The sequence below is a fragment of the Mandrillus leucophaeus genome, unplaced genomic scaffold (assembly GCF_000951045.1).
Source record: "Mandrillus leucophaeus isolate KB7577 unplaced genomic scaffold, Mleu.le_1.0 Scaffold276, whole genome shotgun sequence".
NCBI classification, from domain to species: domain Eukaryota; kingdom Metazoa; phylum Chordata; class Mammalia; order Primates; family Cercopithecidae; genus Mandrillus; species Mandrillus leucophaeus.
Window position 1 is genome coordinate 3,842,030 of NW_012102876.1, and position 21,160 is coordinate 3,863,189.

At 37.3% G+C, this 21,160-nt stretch overlaps 1 protein-coding gene across 5 annotated transcripts in view; it reads left to right on the forward strand.

The window, feature by feature from the left end:
- Nucleotides 1-20,920, forward strand: part of PICALM (phosphatidylinositol binding clathrin assembly protein) — a 112,571-nt gene extending 91,651 nt beyond the window's left edge. For 3 of the 5 annotated variants that reach the window (XM_011984924.1, XM_011984921.1, XM_011984922.1), the window contains 3 exons: nucleotides 1,544-1,603; nucleotides 3,407-3,511; nucleotides 19,066-20,920. In XM_011984924.1, the coding sequence (XP_011840314.1) occupies nucleotides 1,544-1,603; nucleotides 3,407-3,511; nucleotides 19,066-19,080 (180 nt within the window). In that variant the 3' untranslated portion in view covers nucleotides 19,081-20,920. Of the gene's footprint in view, nucleotides 1-139; nucleotides 164-1,543; nucleotides 1,604-3,406; nucleotides 3,512-19,065 lie in introns of all 5 variants that reach the window. The other 2 variants (XM_011984920.1, XM_011984923.1) reach the window with 1 other exon arrangement.
- Nucleotides 20,921-21,160: the final 240 nt, after the last annotated feature.

Sequence of the window (21,160 nt, forward strand, 5' to 3'; positions counted from 1 at the left end):
ACTGGAAATACAAGGGATTTTAGGTAGTTAGTGAATGTACATGTGAACTAAAATGCTCTCTGTGTATTTTCTGTTGTGTAAGTACTTGTTCTAATCCAGTGTTATTGCATTATGTAATTGTTCTCCCTGGGAAAAACAGAATGGCATGCATTTTCCACAATACGTAAGTGACCAAAAACGAGCCTTTTTGCAATAAATTGGCATGCTATTAACCACTGCTGTAGCAGAATCTCATAACCTTTCAGCTATTGTTTTCACATTCAGATTTTCAATGTGCCAGAAATTCTTCCTAGCATCTACTGATTTCATGGGTGTGTTGCAGAATTGATTCTGATGGTGGCATGGGAAATACCAATTTTTTTTCTTGCTTAATATTCCGCCATTTGCTGCCAGATGGCTGGGTGTCTGTGTGTGTATCTGTGCTGCCACTATGCACTTGATGACTTCTGAATGAAGGGAAATGTTGATTGTGGTAATGTTTAAAATAACAACTGCATGAAATCTTACAGGCTTCTGCTCTTCTTGGCAGTTTGTCTACTGCTCTTGCAGATCTTGGTTTTTAAGTAGGGAGAGACCAATAAGCCCTACACGCTCACCCAAATACTAAACTTAGAACTGTTCACTTTAGTGGTTTTTCTTTAAAGTTATACTTCATTTAATTTCTCCATGCATATGTTCAAATTGCCATATAATTTCAGTTATTTTATGTTTTAGCAGTGTTATTGGTCTTTCACCTTTATTCAATTTCAGTTTTCATTATGAGAAACACACACAGGAAATGTTGTTAAGACAGCAACTATATCTAAAATGATTCTGTTCTCAAATTGTATGTTTACAGATAATCAAAATAGTAGGAAGAGGGGAACTTAAACATCGTAGTGGTAGATGGTTCTTTTAAACATGAAAGCATGAACTGACCTAATTGATTGTTCCTCTTAAATAATTTTTGGAATAAATTAGAAAGCTAACATACATACTTTATATAAGAACTATGGTTCATAGAAATAGTCATACTCAATAGTAGTTTGAAACCTTTGGAGTTCTTTGAAAAGAGTAAGATACTTAGAAACTAACTTTTTGGAAGATCAGGTTATTGATTGATTGGAGATCTTTACTTTTTTTTTCTTTGAATGCTAAAGCAATCAGGTACCTAAGTAAGAAAACATTCAATAATACTTTTTCTGGGTAAACATTTTTTATGATAGTGATAGGCTTTAAATTTTACAACTATTTAGAACTATTTAAGATACTTTTTTAAATCTAAAGATTTTTAAAGCTGTAAAAAGCATGATGAAATCTTAGATCACTGCTGTATCTAAGTTTAAGTGGTATATTTTTCCTTCTAATAAGTCTGCTTTTCTGCTAATTTCAGGACACTTTTTTTCACTGACCATTAATTGACAGTTCTTAATGATCACAAGTGGCACTTACTCACAGCTGTCTTAGCAATTCTTTTTAGTGGAACTACAGCTACTAATTCCTTGAACTCAGTTGACACACATGAGTTACACTTTCTTGTTTATTTTTCCTTTCACTATGTTAGGCACCCCCTGTAATGGCCTATCCTGCTACTACACCAACAGGCATGATAGGATATGGAATTGTAAGTATTTTCCCAGATACAGCTTTTGGAAAAAATGTTGATTCATATGTAATATGCTTTTATTACAGTTTAACCTAAAAATGAATTTAGTGCTCCTCGTACACCTAGCCCTAGTGCCTAACGCAGTAGAACCATAGCATTGGTTTCATAAGCGTGTCTAGATCAATCATTATACAAGAGATCTTATGCATTAATGTTCATAGTATTACTTGGTTTATTTTTCTCCTCATAACTTTGCTGGCCTTTTATATTTCAAACATTCATGTTAATTCTGAGCCTTTGTTGCTGTGACCATATATTAAATACCAGTGAGATCTTATAACCTAATATTGTAGGGCATGGGAAGGATTAACACTTGAATTGTATAGAGGTAAATTTAGTCTGATAAAGGCTAGAGAAATTTTCCTGTGACAGTGGTTATTACAGTACAAAAACAGTCTTAACCTTTCAAAATGCCACAATGTGCATTTTAGATTGCCCTTACTTTCCCAACTCTCAGTATATAGAGACTCACTTAAATAAGAAACGGTGCTAGTAGCTTCAACCCACCGGTGTGTATTTGAGGAACTGTTCCTGGTAGAAGGCAGTGTCATGTCCCTTAGTATTACTATTGTGCCTGTTATGTTACTTCTTTATGTATATGATATGGAAGTAACTCCTTTTATACATGTGGAGAAGTTTCACAGCTTTTTTTCACAGTCATTGCATTAAAATGTCTGCTGAGGCTGGGCGTGTTGGCTTACGCCTCTAATCCCAGCACTTTGGAGGCCACGGTAGGTGGATCACCTGAGGTTGGGAGTTCAAGACCAGCCTGACCAATATGGTGAAACTCCGTCTCTACTAAAAATACAAAAATTAGCTGGGTATGGTGGCACACACCTGTAATTCCAGCTACTCGGGAGGCTGGGGCAGGAGAATCGCTTGAACCCGGGAGGCAGAGGTCACAGTGAGCTGAGATCATGCCACTGTACTCCAGTCTGGGCAACAGAGCAAAACTCCATCTCAAAAAAAAAAAAAGTCTGCTGAGAAACTCAGGCCATAAACTTAAAATGAAGCTCTAAATGCAAATAGTAGTCTACTTGAAACAATAAATAGAACTTCTTGAAAGATTTTAGAGCATTGCATTTTAACCAAAACAGTAGTCTGTATGTGCATTATTTTTACACTAGGTAATGTCACTTACTAGGTTAATTTTATACCCTGTAGTAGTAATTTTTAAAGAAACATATTTGGTTGAGATTCTGTTTTCAGTTACTCAAGAAAGAGTTAACCTCTGGTGTGTAATTTAAGCTCTTTTCTTGATTCTTATGTGAAATAAAATGGAAGAACTAGAGCAGGCTTATTCAGAGAATCAACTGTCTTCAGTTGTGATTACTTGCATAATGGTATAAGAACCTGATTTGTTATACAAAGGCAATTTACTTTGAAATATCTTAGCAGCAAAGACAGAGTCTTAAGTTTTCTTGATGTCTAAACCTGATAAATTTGGAAGCTCTTAGTCTGAATCATTTTATCTGTTGTACTAGAATAAAGTTTAAATTTTGCTACTCATCGAATAGAAAAAGTTAGGCTTTGTTACCACATTTTTAAAATGAGCATGTTAAAGGCTTTACATACCAAAAGAAAAAAAAATACTCTTGAAAGTTTGTAGCTGTTAGTCTTACTTATGTTCAGAGGAAGTTACCCTTTGAGTCAAGCAAAGGTACTAGGACCTGTCATCCCTGTTGTCATTGTTATTTACTGAGTCACAATAAGGAAGATAGGAGTCAATATCTTTTAACTTGATAATTTTCTGTTTTTTAGCCTCCACAAATGGGAAGTGTCCCTGTAATGACGCAACCAACCTTAATATACAGCCAGCCTGTCATGAGACCACCAAACCCCTTTGGCCCTGTATCAGGAGCACAGGTATTACAGACTACATGCAGCTGTGGTAATGTGCTTGATTTGGAAGGAATATGATACTATAACACCCTTTTGTACAACTTGAGAAACAAGTTACTAGCACTTTCCCCCTTCATTATGGATATTGCTTGCTTCATATCTTTCTTGTATAAGAGCTTTAGGAATATTGATTATTTGGAGGGAAAGGATAAGTAGATAGCAAATACTAAAAGACAGAAAATTCTTGGTAACTTGTAGTTGGTGGATCCAAAGGATGATTTTTCTGAGATTAAGGAGCCTACTTGCTCTTCATGATTCTGGTGTACTATCCTTTGTGAACCCTCCAAACCATTAACTCAGAGCTTTAGTTCCTTGGCTAATGGCAAGAATGATGCTACAGCAGGGTGTGTTGCCCTTGAGATGCTTGTGAAACTCTTGGCAACTCTTCAGAAAGTTTTGACTGTTATTTTTTCATTAGATAACTTTCTGCCACCGAGGATTGTTTTCAAAAACAAACCAAAAAAAGGAATCAAAAAGCTTGAAATGTCATGCTAAACTAGATTGTTTAATCTAGAGACTTTCCTCTTCACGTGTTTCTAAGGGTTTTCTCTCCCAGTTCCTGAAAATATGCCATAAATATACATTGTTTTTTATCCTATTGTTGTTGCATTAGAAGAATGTGGGTTTGTGTGTGTGTGTGTGTGTGTGTTTTCTTTTTTTAAGGTTTTACTCATTATGGTTAGAAGACATAGGAAATTCCTTTGTTATTCACTGGGATGAGGCCCTTGTGAAGTGATAGGATGGTTTATCCTTCTGTGTCTGCGGCTCTGCTCATACTGTTTGGTATTTAGAAGTAGTTAATTATATGCAATCATTAGAACACTCCTCCTTTTCTTAAATGGTTTCTAATGCCAACTGATTGGTTACTGTATGTGTTTAATGCTTATTTGAAAACATTTGAATGAACATTTGGTTAGTGGACTTGTTATTCCCCTTCCACTTGAATGCATATATATTACATTTGCCAAACCATACCGTCTTACATTGCCAAAATTAGTTTATTTGATCCAATTTGAATCTAGTCTGTATACACAGTAGTCCCCTCTTCTCTTTGGGGTTATGTTCCAAGACCCACAGTGGATGCCTAAAAATGAGATAGTACTGAACCATATATATGCTATACATATGTACCTCTGATAAAGGTTAATTTATAAATTAAGCACAATAAGAGATTAATAATAATGAATAATAGAACAGTAACAGTATACTGTAATAAAAGTTTTGTTAATGTGTGCCCTTGCTCACGGACATGCTTGCTCTCTCCGTCTCTATCTTTATCTCTCTTGAGCTATCTTAATATCCTCTACTTACCTATTTTCAGACCACGGTTCACTTCGGGTAACTGAAACCACAGAAGGTGAAATAGTGGACTGTATTTCATAGACTAGTGAAGCATAGGCAGTCGTTTCATTTTTCAGCCTTTTTGAATATTGCATTTCTTAATAAATTGATACCTCTGTTGGCTAAGAGTGGGTAGTGAATTTAGTTCTGATTAAGCGGTAAAATTCATGTTGGTTGCAATTAATACATTTAGCAGCATGCCTCTTTTTTTACCCCGCCCTTTGTCCATGTTAAAATGACTTTCTCCTTGTACTTTAATCAGTTAAGTATTTACAGTGAAAATAGAAAATAACTTGGAGTCAAGATAATTGACAGAGTCATTACTTTTATAAGTCAGTTACTTTTTATGTATTTGTTTTTATGAAATAGTCTGAGTATTTACAGTATTTATAGTAACTACTATTGAACTTTTACCAGCAGTAATCTGATTACTGGTTTAACTTGATAATCTTTTAAGAAGTATATTGATGATATCCCTATCTGTTGTAGATGTTTTCTTGATAAACGATTATGTCTTTTTCATGTCCTTTTGTTTTTTATTTTGTTATTTGTACATTTAACTTCAGATATGTATCATTTACTTTAAAAATTATTATTATTTTTTTTGCTACAGAAGACTAAGTGATAGAAACCTAAATGTATTTAAATAATTTTTTTAAAGCTATAGTCCATGCTAAAGACTTATTAGGGACCTTTGACTACAGAAGCTTTTTTCCTGATATGTAGTTAAACCCTTCACCCCCTCTGCATCTTGATTTACAGGCTGTTGTCAGAATATATTGCTACCTTAAGCTTGGATGCTACCAGACAATTTCCAATTACTTTTACATACATTATGTCACCTGATTCTTTAAGGTAGATAGGTCTGCTCTCACCATCACATTTTATAGGTGAAGAAGACAGATTTGGAAAGGTTCTTCAGCTAATTAAGTGGTGAAATCAATTTATCCCCAGGTATCTCCTATTCGTAGTCCAGTGCTCATTTATACCACAGTCTCTCTGCTAGTGGGACTGAGCCCTTAATGGCCAATACGGTAGCACCATCTTCTTTTGTCAGCAGTGAACAGTCTACATGCTCATTTGTTTTTTCTGGTAAATGTGTAAACATTTACACATTCAGGATGTAACTACTGTAGTTGTAAAGAATATCCTCTACAGTTTTGGGTAATAACCTTCAATCTTGAAACATTGTGTATGAGTTTTGCTTTTGAAAAAACTAAACTTTTTTTTTTAAATGTTGGCAAAAATCTACCTTTAAAAAATTGTTGGCCAGGTGCGGTGGCTCACACCTGTAATCCCGCACTTTGGGAGGCCAAGGTGAGTAGATCACCTGAGGTCAGGAGTTCAAGACCAGCCTGACCAACATGGTGAAACCCTGTCTCTACTAAAAATACAAAAATTTTCTGGGCATGGTGGTGCATGCCTGGAATCCCAGCTACTCAGGAGGCTGAGGCAGGAGAATTGCTTGAACCTGGGAGGCAGAGGTTGTTGTGAGCCTAGATCATGCCATTGCACTCCAGGCTGGGTGACAAGAGCTAAACTCCATCTCAAAAAAAAAAAAAAAAAATTTGCTTGTCACCCAGCATCTGCTCTGTTTTTGTTTTGTTTTTTGAGACAGGGTCTTGCTCTGTCACCCAGACTAGAGTACAGTGGTGCAGTCTTGGCTCACTGCAATCTCCACCTCTCAGGTTCAAGCCATCCTCCCGCCTTGGCCTCCTGAGTAGCTGAGATTACAGGTGTGCGCCACCACGCCTGGCTAATTTTTGTATTTTTTTTAGAGATGGAATTTTGCCATGTTACCCAGGCTGTTCTTGAACTCCTGAGCTCTAGCAGTTCACCTGCCTCAGCCTCCCAAAGTGCTGGGATTACAAGTGTGAGCCACCACACCCACCAAGCATCTGCTCTTAACCCAAGTTTTATGTCCTGTTGCCTTCTAAAACCCACATAACCCTTTCGCAGAAACCAGAAAAGTGCCAGAATTTCCTTGTGCATGAAAAGAAACAGGGACAGAAATATCTTTTCCTAACTACTTTATACCAGAAGAGAAGTGAATGAGAACATTAGGGTAGTAAGTTTCTAGTTGAAAGATAAAATTTGAAATGAGTACTTAAGTATTACTGAAAAAGCAAATGAAGGAAGCAAATTGATAACTAGAAAAATAAAATCAGGCGGCAATGAAATGGCTCAAAGAAGCTTTGGTCTCTCTGCATAGTCATTTGAATCATTTGAAAGTCAGAATCTTAAATTTGTTAATGTTACTTTTAATTCTTTATAAATCCTTTGTTCTCCATGTGTCTAATCACAAAGTCCCACTAATTGTTTCTCTGCTGTAATTAGACCCACCCTTCTCCTTGCATTCTACAGCTTTCACCCAATATTGGAACCTTTTTATTCACGCTTGTTTTGCAATAGTCACTCATGTTCTTTGCCTCCCCGATTTAATCCATTTTGTAAATACTGGAATAATCTTTTGTAGGCAGTATTTGTAGCACCTCTCTCCGTACTCAAACATTTAGGGAGGTGAATCTTTTTTTGTGTGTAGGTGACAGAGTCTCTCTGTGTCCCCCAGGCTGGAGTGCAGTGGTGCGATTTCAGCTCACTGCAACCTCTGCCTCCTGTGTTGAAACTCGTGCCTCAGCCTCCCCAGCAGTTGGGATTATAGGCACACGCCACCACGCCCAGCTAATTTTTAGAAGAGACAGGGTTTCACCATGTTGGCCAGGCTGGTCTCAAACTCCTGGCCTCAAGTGATCTGCCTTCCTGGGCCTCCCAGAGTGTTGGAATTACAGGTGTGAGCCACTGTGCCCAGCCTAAGGATGTGAATCTAAATATAACTGAAAATTTAAAGCCTTTTCTCAGCTTTCCTTCCATTTTTTAACTACCTCATGAAGCTTCCCTATTTATAAGAATAATAATGAGTTAACAGAATATTCAAGTCTTTGATTCCATACTTTTACAATTCTCAATAAGTATCCAGTGTTCTGCTGTTATTTGTCTTTTCCAAAAGTCCTTCACCTGCCATAAAGTGGGTTTACTCTTTGTCCAGTCTTCAGTCGTCTCATGTCCCTTTCACATCCTTATGAGATCTGGAATTCTTTTCCTTATTCTGCATTATTTTTTCTTACAGACCTTGTGACTACCTGGCATCCATCCAATCTAGCAAGGGCCTTCTTTACTAAATTATAAGCTTCATGAAGGCAAGCTTCTCTGGCATGCTTACTTCTCTGTCCTTAGTTCCTGGAACGGTGCCTGACATGTAATAGTTTTTGTACATTTTTTGTTAAGTAAATGAATCACCTTGTAAACTTATCTTTTTCATCATATAACTTACTCTGCCCCTCCTTAATCTCTCATTTCACTTACTTGTAACCATTATAATAACTTACAGTGGTATTTAAAATTGGTTAGATTTGTTGGCTAATAGTTATGGTGAGCTAAAACATTAGATGGCTCACCTGAGGATTGAAGACAGCTTTAACTTCATGATTGAACATTTTTAATAATTAAAAATTAAACTGTTGGCCAAACGCAGTGGCTCATGTCTATAATACTAGCACTTTGGGAGGCTCAGGCAGGAGGATCGCTTAAGTGCAAGGAGTTCCAGACCAACCTGGGCAACATAGTGAGACTCTCTTTGGTTTTTGAAAAAATTAAACTGTTTATCTTTGAATTAGATGAGCTTTTTCTCAGGCTTTAATGTTTAATGATTCTCAGCCAGTCTCTTGGATTAATTTTGTCCATAGAATGCTAGCTGAAACCAAAATAATTTTTCTTAATGAATTACCTTTTAATTGTTCTTTCATTGTTTTGTTCCCTTTTTTCCAGTTGGATTAAAAAATCATTGAGGGCAGAGATCATCCATCTCTTTGTATGGGATAAAGTAAATGGTAGTTAAAATGAAAAATGAAATTCCATCAAAATGGAATCTTTTAATCAAATCTCAGTTCTACAGCTATTCCCGAAAGTTCTTCCTTGCTCTTTGAAGTGTTTGTTTTGAGAGCTGTTACTTACCTAAGGCATAACTTGTAGCTCTTGGTTTCTTGCCTGATTACTGTTAAATCAAGTTAACATTTTTGAGAGAACCCTAGCCCTCTCAGATATGTTTGTCTTGTTGCCATTTAGTGAGACATTCCAGTGTGTTGTGTGTTTTACATTTTATCTACGTTACTGTAAGCACTGCATTAGTGCTTGTTTGTGAGGAAGCAGCTAACACCTTCCAGATGGCTGTTAGCTCAGACTTGATTCAGTTCTTAAGGAAATTGTCATTATGGCTTTAATTTAGTAGACTGCGCTGTAGCTTTGAACTTATGAATTCCTATACACATATCCCTTTTTCTCCTTTTGTGTGTGTGTGTGTGTGTGTGTGTGTGTGTGTGTGTGTGTGTGTGCTGGGTCATTTTTCTGTATTTTTTAGATATTTTCATGGAATTGTTTAACAATGGATATTATATTTTTCTGTTTCATACCTAACATTGTAGCTGTCTTTAGTATGTTGTTCTACATTAGTGCATCTTCCTAGATGTTTAACTTCGTGGTAAATTCTAGGTCCTTGTGGTTTTCCTTTTGTTTCTCTTCTGTGCTTCCTCATGGTCTTACTGTTTGGTTGCTTGGTACAGATTGCTGGTGTGTCTGGAAAGGGGACTCCTGCTTTCTCTTACTGGTGCTTTATGTAAATTCAAATGTCCGTTGCTAAGCCAGTAGTTCATAAACTCATTCTATAGTTGCAATACACAGCTATTATGTTACTAAGCATGAACACAATTATAATTTCAGTTTTCTTTTGAAAGTCATTGTGGTATGAAATAACACTTATTAAATGAATGTTTATATGGCAGTTTAGGTATTTTTGAAGCTCTTTGTGAGTGAGAAGGGTTGTTGTCATCTTATTATTTCTTTATGTGAAAAATTCCCACTGATCACATATCAATCTGCCTATTTTCCCAAAAGCAATATGAAAAATACAGAGTATTACCTTTGGGCATTTAATTTTAAAATTAAGCGTATTAAAAGTTTTGTTGGTTTCTTTTTTGTTTTTGTTTGTTTTGTTTTGTTTTATTTTTTTTTTTTTTTTTTTTTTTTTTGAGACAGGGTCTCACTCTGTCACCCAGGCTGGAGTGCAGTGGCATGATCATGACTCACTGTAGCCTCAGCCTCCAGAGTAGCAAAGACTGCAGGCACACACCACCATGCCTGGCTAATTTTTAATTTTTTGTAGAGCGAGCGTACATCAGACTGGTCTTGAACTCCTGACCTTGTCAAGCAGTCCTCCTACCTTGGCTTCCCAAAGGACTGGGATTATAGGCATGAGCCACTGCTCCTGGCCAAGTTTTGTTGGTTTCTTGACTGGTATTAGGACTTTTTTTTAAAGGAGGACTGCCAGTTTTGTTTATGGAGGATATGGTTAAAAATGCAAAATGGCTGCTGCTTTTTGTTGTTTTTTGCAGTGGCTAATTTTAAATAAGTCTGACATCAGTTAAGTGCCTGAAGGGAAACGATGGCTTGTTGTGAGTGCTTTTTATCCTTCTGAATGGGAACACTGTTGCTTTTAGATATTTGCATAATAAAAGTACTAGAAAAAGCCTTTTATTGTATTTAAGAACTAGTGGCTGCTTTTAGGCTTCGTTTTGGTTTTGTTTTTTGGTTTTGTTGTTGTAGTTTTTTTACTCTCTTGGTGTGTTAATTGTGAATATTGGCAATGCCTCCTCTGTCAGCCAATCTGCCCAGCTGGATTTCTGTGAAGAAGGCTTTTTGCCTTGTAAGCAGTGTGTTGTAATCATTCATCCTTGCCTACTACAGAATACCATGAGGGACATTTCCTTGGGGATTGGAATGTGGTACCATAGGTGAAAACTAGTTCTGTAGCTCCCAGTACACACCTGAATCATTCAAAACAGAAATGTTAGGAGTCTCATCTGCTGACCACTGTTGCTAACAAGACAACCTATAGAGTAAGACCTTGCTTGTTACTAGGTTTTTGCTGAGGACATTCTCCAAAAGGTAGAAATCTAATTTCTTGTCTTAATAAAGAAAACCAGAAAGTGTTCTTAAACTCTTGGGTGCCTGTGAAGTTCTGTAGAATCTTCCTGACAAACATCAGTGGCCATGTGTGTTAATGTGTATACAGAAAGCATGGGAATGTATTGTCTCACATTTACTAGAAAAGTTCCTTTAAAAACTTCTGTACTCCCACTTTAACTTTTTCCTGTAAATTCAATATAACGGTAAATTCTAGCTGAATTGAAATTAATTGGGATAGCAGAATTTGAAGAGGGAAAAAACACCAGCCTTGGAACCAGCAGATCTGCATTAGAGTCTGTATTATAGTTTCCTAGGACTGCTGTAACAAAGTACCACAAACTTGATCAAACATATTAAAAGTTTTTAAGTTCTTAGAAAAGAAATTTGTTTTCTATCACCTCTGGAAAAATCAGAGTATCGGCAGAGCCATGCTGCCTCTGAATTTTCTAGGGGAGGATCCTTCCTTGACTTTTTCAGCTTTTGATAGCCCCAGTCGTTCCATAGTTTGCAGTTGTAGCCATTTAATCTCTACCTGTCACATGGTATTCTCTCTATGGGTCTCTACCTCCACGTGCCTCTCCTTATAAGGACACTAATCATCAAATTAGGGTCACTCCAATGACCTCATCTTAACTTGATTACATCTCCAAAGACCCTATTTCCAAGTAGGGTCAAATTTATGGGCACCAGAGGTTAGGACTTCAACACATCTTTTGGCGGGGCTCACAATTCAACAGAGTCTTGACTCCTCAGCTAACCATGTGTTGAGAGCAAATTCTCTATGTAACTTTGAGCCTTAGTTTCCATACCTGTAAAACTGTGGTATTACTTTGTGTACTTTATCATTATGCTTTAAGGATCAAATGAAAATATTTGAAAGTAAGAAAATTTTTAAAGGTTGCCCTGTTTTTGGAAATTGTTCCTATTCCCTGATTTGTCCTTATTCTACAATTCTAAGAGGAGAATTGGGCACAGTGGCTCACACCTGTAATCTCAACACTTTCGGAGGCTAAGGTGGAAGAATCACTTGAGCCCAGGAATTGAAGGCTACAGTTAGCAATGATTACACCACTGTACTCCAGCCTGGGCAACAGGACTAGACTCTGTCTTTGGGGGAAAAAAGTTTTAGAGAGGTTCAGATAAAATGTACATTCAAAGTGGAATGCTCTCAGGTCACTGTGTGGCATCCCCTAAAAAATGGGTAATGCGGGCCAGGCACAGTGGCTCACACCTGTAATCCCAGCACTTTAGGTGGCCGAGGGGGGCGTGGATCATGAGGTCAGGAGTTCGAAACCAGGCTGACCAGCATGGTGAAACCCCGTCTCTATGAAAAATACAAAAATTAGCTGGGCGTGGTGGCAGGCACCTGTGGTTCCAGCAACTCAGGAGGCTGAGACAGGAGAATTGCTTGAACCCGGCAGGGGAAGGTTGCAGTGAGCCGAGATCGCACACTGCACTCCACCTGGGCGAGAGTGAGATTCTGTCTCAAAAAAAAACCAAAACAACAACAACAAAACAAAATGGGTAATGCATTCAAGGTGACAGGGTTAATGTTGGCATAACTTTGTTATGTTGTTGATAGGCAGAAACCCAAAGTGGGGTTTTGTTGAGCATAAACACAAGAAGCAATTATTTGTGGCACTAGACTTAACCCAAAGGATAGACCCCTACATGTATATAGTAGAGAAATCCTGTCTTTTAGCCCTGACAGAGGAAGCTGAGGAATCGCATTATCTTTAATATAAGCAAATGAAATGCAGCAGTGTATATTTATATCCCTAAGCAACTGGATTCAATGTACCAGTAATGGCCTGGTCATGTTCTAAACATTACCCCAAAACAGCCTAACTGTTCTGTGACTCAGTGTCTCTGTGGAATCCTATTTAGTAGCACCATGGTCTCTAAATGTTTTGATTACACAGCAGTATTAGGACATTGTCTAAGTCTGTGCTGATGTAACAGAATACCATAGACTGGGTAGTTTATAAAGAGCAGAAATGTATTGGCTCACAGTTCTGGAGGCTGGAAGGTCTAGTATCAAGGTCTTGGGATTTGGCAAGGGCCTTCTTGGTGCATGATAATATGGTGGAAGGTATCACACAGCAGGCAGAAAGCAGAGAGAGAACAAAAGGGGGCGAACCCACTCCCTTGATGAGAACCTAAATACCTCTTAAAAGTCCTAACTCTCAATACTGTTTACAATGGCAACCAGATTTAAACAAGAGTTTTGTAAGAAACACTCAAAACCATAGCAAGTATGTAACATGACTGTATGTGTATTTATAGATTACATTCATATATTTCTACAACAATATATGAGGTACATTTAAAACATGCAAAAATAGGAATTTTTAAAAATAGTACAGTTGTAATAATTTCTTTGTACACCCCACTTTGGAGATTGTTTTTATATGGAGCTTGTTTTATCACCAAAAGGCATTTTAATTTTGCACATTTTAGAATTCTTACAATGTGTAAGTGACTGCTACTTACTGAACAAGGGACAGATAAAGTCTTTCTTGCACCTGAGCAGCCTAAAGGTGAATGTAATACAGATGGACAAGTGACTGGTTGATAATAGAATGAGAGCCCTTATAAGAAAGACATACAGAGCACGGCAGAAGAGCAAGAACAACACAGAGGCAATGACATTTGAACTAGGCCACTTATAACTGTAGATGAACATTTGATGGTAGGTAGTAGGGAAGATGGAACTAAGAATATTGGAGCTGCTTAATATATGCCAGGCAGCATGCTGAGTGCTTATGTTCATTTAATTCTCTAGACAGCCATAAGCAGGAATACAGGTATTGGGCCTGGTATTCTAAATCCCATTTTATAAGAGAGGATTAGATTCAGTTCCATCTTTCTACAAAACCTGGCACTGTTGTTCCAAGCAAAGGGAGTACAATCCATTTTTCTCTTAAGATGTTGATTTTGCCAATGAGACAAAATGAATCTCTACAGCATTGTTAAGTTTCTACCCAGGCTTTTGGGTGACTGAAAAATTAAAATGTAAAGATGTGGCAAAGTTGGTTCTCTAAGAATTTTAAGTACAGCCAAATGATATGTCACAAGTTTTTTCCTAAATATCCAACTATTTAGTCTTTCATAAGCTTTTAATTCCACTAGGCTGACTTTCTGAGATTGTTGGTGTTTTCTTGTTCTAACCTGAAATTTTCTTTGTTTAGTGTTAAACAGGAGTATAACGAAGGAGTAACCATTTTTATTTTATGATAGTCTGTCAATAGACTTTTTTTTTTTTTAACCTTCTTTAAGCTAGGTGTGTTTGTCCTTTATTAAAGTCAGTCTGACCCATCCTGTACCACATTGCAGGACCTTAACTTAAAAAAAAAAGCCAGGTGTGGTGGTGCATGCCTGTAATCCCAGCTACTTGGGAGGCTGAGATAGGAAAATCACTTGAGCCCAGGAGATTGAGGTTGCAGTGACCTGTGACTGCGCCACTGCATTTCAGCCTGAGTGACAGAACAAGACAATGTTGATTGATAGATTATATGAAACACACTCTATAACCAAAAAAATCATTGCTCTGGATATAATGCAAAGATTTTGGTAACATTTTACTGTATTTTTTCGTAAAGATTGATTAGAGTAGTGGAGGAAGGGAGAAGGAATTTAAGAGATACTATCATCAACCACTTGCAGATTTTAGTATTTTGATTTATACGCTGTTCTTCTCAGTATTTCGTTTTTCTATACATGAGAAAAGACTTTGTCTGTATTGGACCATTACGATTGACCATTTTGTTTTAGACATCTTCAGTTGTGACATAGGTCATTTTGATTTGAACGAACTGGTAGCTATACCAGTTATTTTTTGGCTCTGTGGGAATTTTGGGATAGAGAATGTTATTTGAAATAAATAGATAAAGGCTCTTTTTGTTTGTGTTTTGTTTTAGTTTTATTTGTGATAGATACCTGGCAACATAGTATTAGGGCTTGACTGAAAAGATCAATTATGATTTGTCTTGGTGTCCAGAACAACAAATAACATGCTCTCTTGTAAAATTTGATGATTTTGTGATTTATGTGAATAGCCGTCTTTTTGTTGCTGGTTTGTGTTTTTAATTTTTTATCCTCTAGTACTTTTTATGCCTTTTTATGTTCTTTAGCAACCCTACATCATGTTCTTTAATTTACTCACAGGAATAAGTAGAGTCGAGTCAGCTCTTACAGTTTTAAAATTCTCCTACTTCTCACCCACCAAGATCCCATTGCCTCTTCATGCTATTTTGTTCTTGATTTTCCTGAGCAGTAACTGGGCTAATGAAGCACATTTCCTTTCCTTCTCTTATTTACTCTCTGGGGTGACTACTTTGTCACCAGTGCAAGGTGTGTCTGTGCTTTGGAAAAGATGCCAGGAAGGGGTAGGATGGTCAGGGGCTGCTGAGTGTCCCACTCCTTGGAGCTGTGCGGGCAGCCAAGCTAGCCCTGGCTACGATTTCATCTGCTTGATACGGATATTGATGATAAGAAACTTATTCCAAGGATGTTGTCTTGTTTTCTTGTTGGTGGTCTCTGTCATGTTTTAGTTTGGCTACATTTTTATAGACATAAGACGTGTATGTATGTGTTTTACCAATTTAAGAGACTACTAGAAGTTCTAATAAAAAACCAACTCTTTTTCCCAAGGAAAAATGATCCTTTTCAACATTGTTTAGCAGTATGCTCACATATTGAGAATGGATTTTTCTCTTCTGTATTCTTCAGGGGCATTTTACTGTGGGTCTGTCAGGTCTTCAGACTGCTACCCTCATGAAAACATGTGATTTAAGAAGATAATTCAGTGTGGGGCTGTCATAGGAAACTTCTGATTTTAGATGCAGCCTATCTGCAATGAGTAGGATTTGCTGTTGCTGTTGTTTTAACTTCAGGTGAAAGAAAATCTGCTTCAGAGAGAAATGAAGTTAATCTTGGAGATAAGTGTGGATGTTGGACTCCCTCCAGCTCAGTAACTGATGATCGCTTTACTTGAAATCATTCTGCTTTTGACTGGCCATCCATGGTAGCGCTGAAGAGGGAGGAGGGGGAATCTTTCCAGTTGTTACACCTTAATTTGTCTCTGTGTGGATGATATTTGAAACCTCAAGCCCAGGCATGCTGCTCTGTCCTCCCATCTGTAGCTGCCTGCGTGATTCCATCATGCTTCCATTTGTCTCTTCCCATTGTCTTTGAACATTTGTTTTTGGGAACAAGATATGCATTAGGAAATTACTCAACCCTGAGTATAACTGATGCCTATAAATTGATCTTGGCATCCAGAACAAATTGCATATACTAGTGATGTAATATTTGCTGAAGCTCATTGGCTGTTCATTCTCTATAGTGCTTTTCCAAAATAAATAAATAAATAAATAAAGAGGTAGAAAGAAATGAAATCACTTGGCACCAGCAAAGAAATCTTCTATAGGATTTGAATGTTGAAGTATGAATTGAAACTATTTCCAGTTAGTCAACTTTTATTGCTCAGTTGGACATCCCTAAAAGAATAGCTGATTTTGTAATAGTTCTGTGCTTACATGGTTTGCAGTCTTATACAGAGGGAGAAAAAGAATTAAAAGCTTGTTCCAAAGTAAAATGGTTCATGTTGGGTTTGAAACGCTCATGTCAGCTTAATGAAGGATACATGTATGAAAATTAGTATCTTGTCCAAGAATAGTCTATCTTTGGGAGAATAAAGGTACATACTGAGTTCAGTGGTTTACTTGCCTTACAGTATATTCGAATTAAACAATAGGACAGATTTTAAGAATCAAGTAAATATGTCCAAACAGGAAGCAGGATCCAAGATCTTAAGTATTCCCCATATTCAGGGCAGTATGTGGACAGTTACAGTAGGTGACCTCTAAGGTCCCTTTCACCTCCCACAGTGTGTGTGTCAGCTGCAGTTTGTCCAGATAAACGAGCAGGAGACAACTTCATGTAAAAAGTGTGTGAACCTAGGACAGGACTTTTCGACCCTTATGAAGAAAGAAAGGAAAGAATATTGCAGCTAGATGTGTTGGCTCTGGACTGAGGTCAGAGTTGCACAGCTTTGGGCAGATAGCCTGGGCACAGGAAACATGTTCTCTCAATTTTAAACAAAAATGCAATTAGTATTCCCTCCCCTATCCGCCCCACCGCCCCCCCATACACACATTAAAATTCTTAACCATGGATCAGCTTATGTCAACCTTTTGGGTAAAAGACATTATTCCTTTGAAATTTCAGAAGCAAGAGTTTGTTTTCTGAAAAACACATGCCATTGCATACCTTTTAACTTGACATGCTACTGAAACTTTTGTCTTAATCCATTTTCTACAAAGACTGCCCTTATATTTATTAAAGATGACAAAACAAAAACCACTTCTTCTTTCATACATTTTCTGTTTTCATGTTCTGTCATTCTGAGATCTTTTTTTCTTTCCCTCTCTCTGTCTTCTTTTCCCCCAGCTGTCGGCAGCATCCAGCCCCTCCAGTCACAGTCCTCACAGAGCTTCAGGAAAGGACCCTTTTGCAGAGCTCTCTTTGGAGGATTTCTTATAAATCACTTTAGGTATTGCTGCTTGTTGTGGGAGATGGGGACTTAAAAACAATTACCAAACATTAAACACAATTCATGCTTCTCTTTCATTTCTTTAAAGGACTCTAGGTTCCCTCTCCTCTTCCTCCTCTTCCTCTATTCTTTAGGTGCAGAATGAAAAGATAGGACATAAGGAAAAACAACTTTTGGAAAATATCTTTAACATAATTAAAGTAATCTCACCCACTGCTCACAGTAAATGGATGAGATCGGATAAAGTTTGCTTTTTAATTAAGGGCAAGTGAATACTTAAGCCCTGTTGATTAGAAGGATTCTGCATATGATCCACACTGCCTCTGTTTGCTGGAAGACAGTGCAATTTGTTCTTCTTGGTGCTCTAGCCCCCAGTTTAGATATACCTTCTAGATCTTTGGGAGTTTATAGTCTTCTGATTTGGCAAGTTTATTAGCACATCTACTTCAGTAATAGATCTTTGGATGGGCAGTTTAAGGGAAATCGTGAGTGAAATATCTTTGAATGAACAGTGGTACCCTATTGAAAAATATTTTTTATGGCTCTTTCAGATTTTTATTTATGTTAGTAAAAATGACTTAGTATAGTATTACTGTTCCCTTTATTATCTCTAATTGTGTATCATTTGGAAATAATACTTCAAATTTTGCTTCCCAAATGAAATTTTGCGTGTGGTATTTGTGCTTATGGAGAGATTTTTCTGAACTTGTCATGAAAAAATAGGTCATTGATCTTTCTTCTCCTCCTCCACATGCTATTCCTCGATTTTTAGCAGTTAAGTATTTGGCCCGGATGTGGTTGCTTATGCCTGTAATCCCAGCACCCTGAGAGGCTGATGCAGGAGGATCACTTGGGGCTAGTAGTTCAAGATCAGCGTGGGCAATATGATGAGACCCTAGTCTCTACCCCTCCCAAAAAATTAGCCAGCTGTGGTGATGACTGTCTGCAGTCCTAGCTATTCAGGAGGCTGAGGCAGGAGGGTTGGTTGAGTCCAGGAGGTCCAGTGAGCTTTTCTTTTTTTCCGAGATGGAGTTTTGCTCTTGTCGCCCAGGCTGGAGTGCAGTGGCACGATCTCAGCCCACTGCAACCTCTGCCTCCCGGGTTCAAGCAATTCTCCTGTCTCAGCCTCCCAAGTAGCTAGGATTACAGGCGCCCGCCACCACACCTGGCTAATTTTTGTATTTTTAGTAGAGACAGGGTTTCACCGTATTGGCCAGGCCAGTCTCGAACTCTGGAACTCACCTCAGGTGATCCGCCTGCCTCAGCCTCCCAGAGTGCTGGGATTACAGATGTGAGCTATGGTGCCCAGCCATTGAGCTTTGATCACGCCACTGCAATCCAGCCTAGACAGCAGAGCAAGACCCTGTCTCAAAAACAACAACAACAAAAAATCATTATTTGGAAGTCCCTATATGTGTCAAATATTGGGCTCTCTGGCACATAAGTTTGTAATACTGACTTTGTTTTATAAACAGGGTTTGTGATTAGCATGTTGTGAACACTTCTGGGCCAGTTAAATGGTAAAGACCGCAAAGCATTTTTACTTAGGAGAGGACATCCTACAATACAGTGAATTAACATACCCACTTTTTTTTTTTTCCAGATACAGTTTATGTAACTTGATGGAAGAAAATGGAATTACTCCAAAAAGACAAGTGCTCAAGCAGCAAAATCCTTACTTCCAGCAAAATCCAAACTGCTGTCTCTTAAATCTCTTAAACTCTCTTCTTCCACTAGAATGCTACAAGTAACTCAGTGAAGGCCCATGAAGGAAATTGGGACTAGTTTATAGGAGAACGTATCAATACAGTTTATAAAGCCAAGAATTGCTATGATTTAAGACTAAGATCTGTCTTTTTGGTGACTAACCCTTCAGTTCTTTCAACTCCTGTTAATACCCATAATCAGTAACCTATCAAGAAAAGCCCTTATTTGGAAAGTGTGAAATTTGTATTTGGAAAAGCTGCCTGGAGAGAAGAACTGTGTCCTTTACTGTATTTCAACAGGACTCTTTTGAGGGATCAAAATTAAAATTCCTAATTATGCATTATCTTTCTTTTCTCCAGTCCTCACAAATACAGAAACAGTAACTGAAATTAACTTTTCTTTTTTAAAAAAAAAATTATACTCAGTTTGCAGTAGACATTCCTTAAGTATTTGTATTTATTTATGATTATCAATTTTACATAACATTAATATTGTATCAGACCTCCTTATGAAAATGAGTATGGATGTGCACAGTATGTTTGATTTTTATCCACAAGAATGAATCTGATTCAGAATGCTTTTCTCAGCTGACATACAGAGCACTAAATATTTTAAGGCAAGTCCATAGGTCTGAATCTCTTAAGAATTCTCAGCCTCTATGGGATTTAGGGAAGCATTATAAATGCATTAATCCTTATAGTCAATTCTGTGCCTAGGATTTTGCCAGGGAACAGTTCACTGACTAGGAAAAGCACTACATTTTAAATTCAGCATTAGTGCATTGGGAAGGATCTTTACTGCTTTGTGCTTGGCATGTCATTATTTTCCATTTGACATTAGGGCCTTTCCAAAATGAATGTGAGGAATTGCTTTCACTTCAAGACTTTCCTTCTTTTCACTAAAACTCTAGAAGGTGTTACAAGGGGGGGTAAGGGGGGCAAAGTCCTTGAACCTTTTATTTGGCTCGTGCCATGTTATGATCATGTACCTTTTAAATAAGGGACAGTAGTATCTTTACAGTTAATGTCTAGCCAAGAGTTTAGTAAACGAAGAATTAAACTGCACTGTTGATCGGTGCTTTGTGTAAATACATCTTTAACATCTGGGTTGAGAGGGGCCTTAAGAAGGACAGTTCATTGTAGGAAAGCAATTCTGTACATGAGTTTAAGCATTCTTGTTGCATTGTCTCTGCAGATTCTATTTTTGTTTACAATATTAAAATGTATGTTAGCAAAATGGGTGGATTTTCAAATAAAATGCAGCTTCCACAAAACTTTTGTTATGGTATTCTGGTCTGAGATGCATTTTCATTTTCCCTTTCTCTTTTTATTATCATCAATATCATCATTTTTCCCTAATAAAAGTATACCCAGGTGATTATATTTGTTGGTTTAGTAACATGGAAGGTTTTATATAAATTTTCAAAAAGATGTCTCTTTACACTTTTTGTTACCTTGTAGACTCTTACTGATAAACGCAACTACTTATTAAAATTGTTCACTTTCTGTCTTTTGATCAGATGCCTTTAGTCAGGTAAGTTTAAGGGATAATATGCAGTTAAGTGTAACGTTTCGGTACATACAATTACGTCTGCCAAAGAAACCTTTGATTGTATCATGTTGCCTATTTAGTAGTGCATAGGGTTCAGAGTACATGATAAAGGATTAAAAGCTTTGCATTGATAAGTGTCTGCATAATATTTGCTGTGATTGGAGAAAAAATGTAGTCATAGCCAATAAATTTTATCAGCTTCTAAGTTTCACTATTATTAAACCATTTTCATATAAACTGGGAAATTGTACTTTTATAAGTTACCCTCCTTTATAAATTTTTGTCTCTTCTGATGTTTGAGGTGTTTATATTTAAGGTCTGTGGCTTGTTTCTTTCATATTGCCTTATTTTTTTTTAAGTATGTTTCAGTATGTGACGTGCTTCATAGCCATTTTTATTTTGTTGTTTAAACAACTTGGGCTGTGTTTGGTAAGTATTAT